Raw genomic sequence first — 5,677 nt, 5'->3', positions numbered from 1 at the left:
TTATTTATTTTGGTCTTTTTGAGACAGGGTCTCCCTGTAGCCCCAGCTGTCCTGGAACTCACTATGTAGACCAGGCTGGCCTTGAACTCACAGAGATCCACCTGCCTCTGCCTCCCGAGTGCTGGGACTACAGGCATGCACCACTATTCCCGGCTACATTTTTTTATTATTTTTATTTTATGTGTATGAGTGCATTACCTGCATGTGTATAAGTGTACCCATGTTGTGCAATGCCCACAGAGGTCAGAGAGGGTATTGGATTACCCTGGAAATGGAGTTAGGGATTGTAGTTTCCCACCATGTGGGTGCTGAAAATCAAACCCAGGTCCTCTACAAGAAAAGCCAGTGTTCTTAACCACTGAGCCATTTCTCTAGCCCCAGAAAACATTTTTTTCTTGATATCAGTAGGAATGCCTCCAAAACTTGGCCATTACAAAGGATGTTGGTTACAGATAAGAAATCTTTATATTAAGAAGATAGTCTATTAACTTTTTAAAAAGTATCAGGGAGGCCTTTTGGCTTCTCTTGAGAAAGCTATGTTTTGTTTTGTTTTTTGTTAATTGACCTATGATATGACCAAATTTAATAATTTTGTGTTTAAAATCTTTGCTATCTCTCAGGGACTCCTGAAACTATACATCTATGATACTGCACATAGGTTTTTCTGGTAGGATTATTCCTCATCAAGTCATTAAGAGATCATTTTAACATAGTTTGTTGATTTTATGAAGGCTTTCTCAACCTGTGAGAGCTTGTGGTAATGACCTGGTTAGATTGAAGATACATGGTACTCAATAAAGAGCAGACTTGTGAGGGGTGGAGAATTGGCTCAGCAATTAAGAGCACTGACTGCTCTTGGCCTGGGTTCAATTCCCAGCACCCACATGACAGCTAACAACCATCTATAACTCCGGTTCCAGGGGAATACAACACCCTTTTTTGACCTCCATGGGCATTGCACAGCACAGGTGCACTTGCATACATACAGACAATACCTTCATACAATAAAATAAAAAGAATAAATAAAATATTTTTAAAAAGAACAGACTTGTTAAAATGCAAAGTGGAGAGCATGCAGCTGATCATACCCTAGAAGAGGCTGCTTCTTTCACCTGTGGGTGTTCTCACCTGTGGTCATGGTGACCACCATACTCTATGTTAACTAGAGAACTTCAGCTCTTCTGAGTGGCAAAGGTCCTCTCTAATGTCTAAAGGGATCTCCCCATTGTGAACTCAAATTTACTACATTGGCTCCCCTAACAGTTTATTTCATCGGAATGTTTGAATGCTTTTGTTTTTTCAGACAAGGTCTCATACAATGGGCCAGGTTGGCCTCAACCTTGCAGTAATCCTGCCTCAGCTGCTCAACTACTAGGATTGCAGGTACGAGCTACCAGGCCAGCCTTGGAATTCACTGAAACTGGTAACTATGAGACAAGCGTCACGGATCCAAAGTCAGTACGAGCTGTATTTCTCGTTTTCCCTTCCGATACATTTTAAAAGCAATTTCTCACGAGATGTAACATTAAGTGCTGAGCAGTGACTTTACCTTCATGCTAACTATTGCCACTCTGAGGTTTGTCCCTCCAAGATCAACAGCCAAGGCACTCAGAGTTTCAAGAATGTGGTCAATATCTTGAGAGATACTCTCCTTTACAGGAGGAAAGCAGAATTTCTTTTGTAGTGGCTCTTGAAGATCAATAGATTTGAGAAACTTTAAAATCCTTGGAACAGCATTTCCATCCCCATATATCTTTGAGCTGTAATATCCAAAAGAAGTCAATTCAGTTAAGTGTGTCTGCCATATTTGACGTGATATCAAGGACATGAAATCTGAGTCTTTAGGAAAAATACTTGGTTTTATTAATTTAAAAGACTTTAAATTTATTCTTATTTTATGTGTATGAATATTTTGCCTGCATGTATGTAAGTGCATCCATGTCGTGTAATGTCCACAGAGGCCAAAAGAGGGTGTCAGATGCCCTAGAACTGGAGTTGTGGCATGTGGGTGCTGTGAACTGAACCCAGGTCATCTGGAAGAGCAGCCAGTACTCTAACCACTCTCCAGCCCAGAATTTGTACTTTTAAGAATAAAAGTCCACTCTCTGGGCTGGAGGCAGAGCCCAGTGGTAGGTAAAGCACTTGCCTAGTGTGCATGAGGCCCCAAGTTCAGTCTCCTGCACCACAAAAAAGGAAAATAACATCTCCACAGTACGTGTGCATGTGTGTTTTAAAATGTCACGCACATGATAAATCATGCTGTGAACTTTTCCTGTCAATTAAAAGCTTTAAATCATAGTTACATATAGAACCAAGTAAAGTAACATCTGGTTCTCTTCAACAAGTCATAACTGAGCACCTGCGTTTGGGTTCTTTGTTTCAGTTTTGCTATTTTCCAAGTTTTATCTTTACATTTCTGAGAAAACTTAAGAATTTTACAAAGAAAAGAGGGCAGCCAAAATTAAGTTGCTGAACTAGACCATTTTTAAAGAAAATCAAATTATCTTATCTTCTACTACTAGCAGTGGTACTCTGGTAATTAAATGAGGGCAATTTTAAAAATCTCCTCCACTGGACTATGGCCACTGCCATCCTCACCTCACTTAGCAGCGCCTAGCGTGCTCTGGTGTTAGAAGTCCTGTTGAGATAAGTAGACCGTGACCGACCACAGCTTCAAATGGCGCCTGAGGTGGCTCCCTTTATGTGTGAGTGTCTATGAGTGTGCGTGCATACCGTATGTGCATGGCACCCTCAGAGGCAAGAAGAGGGTTTCATATCCCCTGGAACTGGAGTTATAGATGGTTGTGAAGCCACCATGTGAGTGCTGGGAACCAAACTCAGTTCTCTGAAGAACAGCCAGTGCTGTTAACCACTAAGCCATCCCTGTGGTCCCAGTTCCCTTTTTAAATCACCCCAGAAGAAGAGACTGTATACTCACCAAGGATACTGTTTACCAAACTGAAGGTGTAGTGCTTGCAATATTTTGTCTTGGGTATCAGCATCCCGGACATGAAGAACATTCTCCCCTAAGTAAATCCGGGGACATGTTTATGATGATTTGAAATGTAAATGTCCAAAAAATACGTAAGTTAGCAATGTGTTGTATTCATAGTTTAGTCCCTAAACCCAGCAACTTCGAAGTACACTTAATATCAATTTCCCAATTTCCATACAGCAAACAAGGTCACTAAGGCCCTTTATTCCCAAATTAAATCACATTTTTGTTTGTTTAGTGAAATAGGGTGCATTAATTTTTTGTTTTTTGTTTTTAGAGATGTAGACCTGGCTGGCTTGGGACTCACTGTGTAGACCAGGTTACACTAAAACTTTTTGTTTTTATAGATGGTGGTTTCATTACATAGATCTGGCTGGTTTGGGACTTACCATGCAGATCAGGCTAGCCTCAAATTTATGGCATTCACCTGTTTCCGCCTACTAAGTGTTGCGTTGTGCCACCACATTTGGGGGAGGGTTGTTTTTTGGGGGGGAGGATCTTTTTTGAGACAGGATTTCCTGTAGCCTCAGCTGGTCTGGAGCTTGCTATGTAGACCAGGCTGGCCTTGAACTCACAGATATCTGCCTGCCTCTGCCTCCCAAGTGCAGGAATTAAAGGCGTGAGCCACCACACCCAGCTATGTTGTTTTTGAGAGTGTTGTTAGCCCAGGTTGGCCTGGAAGTCATGACCTTCCTGCCTCAGCCTCCTGAGTAAGTGTGCTACCACACTTGGCTCGGTTGGATTAGTTTAACACTCACATACTATTTTTGCCAATATCCACCAAGTTATTCTCACAACTCAGCCAGCCATTCAGTCAGCTGTCAGGCAGTCACTGTCCATCCATCTCTTGGCCAATGTGAGAGTGAACATGGCAAGAGCAGTTTTTCAATAGGCTTGGCTAAGAGGAGTAGAGAGGTGGCTGGAAGGAGATAAGGGGTCAGAGAGAGCTTAACTCTGTCTCTCTCTGTGTGTGTGTGTGTGTGTATTTTGTTTTTTAAGACAGTCTCCCCATAGCCCCAACTGGTCTGGAACTCAGAGATCCGACTGCCTCTGCCTCCAGAATTCTGGGATTAAAAGTGTGCACCACCACACCTAGCAGACTTTTTTTATTATTTTTTGAGGCAGGGTTTTCCTGTAGCCGCAGCTGGCCTAGAACTTACTATGTAAACCAGGCTGGCCTCCATCTCACAGAGATTCTCCTGTTTCTGCCTCCAAAATGCTGGGATTAAAGCCGTGGGCTATCACACCCATCTGCTTAAGCATATTTAAATGATGAAGATGTTAAACATCTCTGGAAAAGAAAGGCTGACTGACTGATGAGCAGATCACCAAAGAGGTAGGCAGGGTGGGGACTTTTGGTAAGAGGATGGGCTGTGAACATGCAGGAGACACCCTTACCTCATTGTAAATGTCAGAAGGTCAGGAATCCTGGATGGGGGATGGGCTTATATACTATGTAAGTGCAGTGGCTCTCTTTGCCCCTTCTGCCCCTCCATCCCTCCCTCTCAGACTCCCTCTGTCTCCCAAAGTCTGGGATTTCAAATGTACATGACCAGGCTCACACCACCATGTCTAGCTCCTTTTGTTAGGGTTCCAAACAGCAGCAGTTTCCCCCCTCCCCAACAGGGACCTCACCTTGACCTTTGAAGTCAAGGGAAACAAACTCTGCTGAGAAGCAGCCTGCCTTTCCTCTGACCTCCAAAGATAGGATAAGCAGATTCTACCTGATAACCAGAGATTTTAGTTGTTTATCATAACAGCTTTTCTCTTATCTTAAGAGGGAAAAAGTAAACACTTCCAGACCCTAATCCTACCTGCTTTTCCTGCTTCCCCCTCCCTGATTTCTCCCCCAAACATTCCCCCCTTCCACACCCTAAAGCCCCCATATATAAAGTTCCAGACATCTTTCCCTTCCCTGACATCTTTCCCTTCCCTGACATCTTTCCCTTCCCTGCCCTTCCCTGACATCTTTCCCTTCCCTGACATCTTTCCCTTCCCTGCCCTTCCCTGACATCTTTCCCTTCCCTGACATCTTTCCCTTCCCCGAGGGAAATGTGTCCCGTGCGAAATAAGCTGTATCCCGCTGAGAATTCTATCTGAGCCTCGCTGCCTCCTCCATCTGCACACTCGCTCTCCATCCCAATTTTTAACCTATCACCTTTCACTTGAGCTCACAGCAGCTTTCAATGCCACTTCCTTGAAACTATTTATTTTCTGGGTTTTAATAATATCACTCTTCTGGTTTTCTCCTGACCTCACTTGACAGTTTCTTTTCAATGTTCTTTTCTGACTTGTGTTTCACCAAATGTTAAAAGGCTTCAAGGTTGGTCTAGGTTGCATTTTCTGCACTATTTAGTTTTTCCTGAGTAATGCTGTTTAGTTCCTTGGTTTTTTGTTGTTTTTTTTTTTTTTTAATTTTCTTTTTCTTTTTTAAAATTTTATGTGTTTGGGTATCTTGCCTGCATGTCTATAAGTGCGCTATGTACATATGATGCTCCTGAAGGTCAGAAGAGGGCATTGGATCCTCTGGAACTGGAGTTACAGACAGCTGTTAGCCACCATGTGGATGCTAGGAACTAAACCCGCAGTCCTCTGCAAGAGTAGTCAGTGCTTTTAACCACTGAGTCATGGCTCCCACCCAAGTTCCTTGGTTTTAAACACCATATATAATATATATAATAT

At 42.8% G+C, this 5,677-nt stretch overlaps 1 protein-coding gene across 5 annotated transcripts in view; it reads right to left on the bottom strand.

The window, feature by feature from the left end:
- Window positions 1-5,677, bottom strand: part of Gne (glucosamine (UDP-N-acetyl)-2-epimerase/N-acetylmannosamine kinase) — a 64,724-nt gene that overhangs the window by 10,761 nt on the left and 48,286 nt on the right. For all 5 annotated transcript variants that reach the window (XM_029570740.1, XM_008847714.3, XM_029570742.1 and 2 more), the window contains exons 6-7: window positions 2,939-3,026; window positions 1,550-1,760 (exon numbers count right to left, since the gene is read on the bottom strand). In XM_029570740.1, the coding sequence (XP_029426600.1) occupies window positions 1,550-1,760; window positions 2,939-3,026 (299 nt within the window). The remainder of the gene's footprint in view (window positions 1-1,549; window positions 1,761-2,938; window positions 3,027-5,677) is intronic.

Source organism: Nannospalax galili, unplaced genomic scaffold, assembly GCF_000622305.1.
Source record: "Nannospalax galili isolate Female #2095 unplaced genomic scaffold, S.galili_v1.0 scaffold263, whole genome shotgun sequence".
Lineage (NCBI taxonomy): Eukaryota > Metazoa > Chordata > Mammalia > Rodentia > Spalacidae > Nannospalax > Nannospalax galili.
Note: the sequence above shows the minus strand (reverse complement) of the source record. Positions and strands in the feature narration are given on the sequence as shown.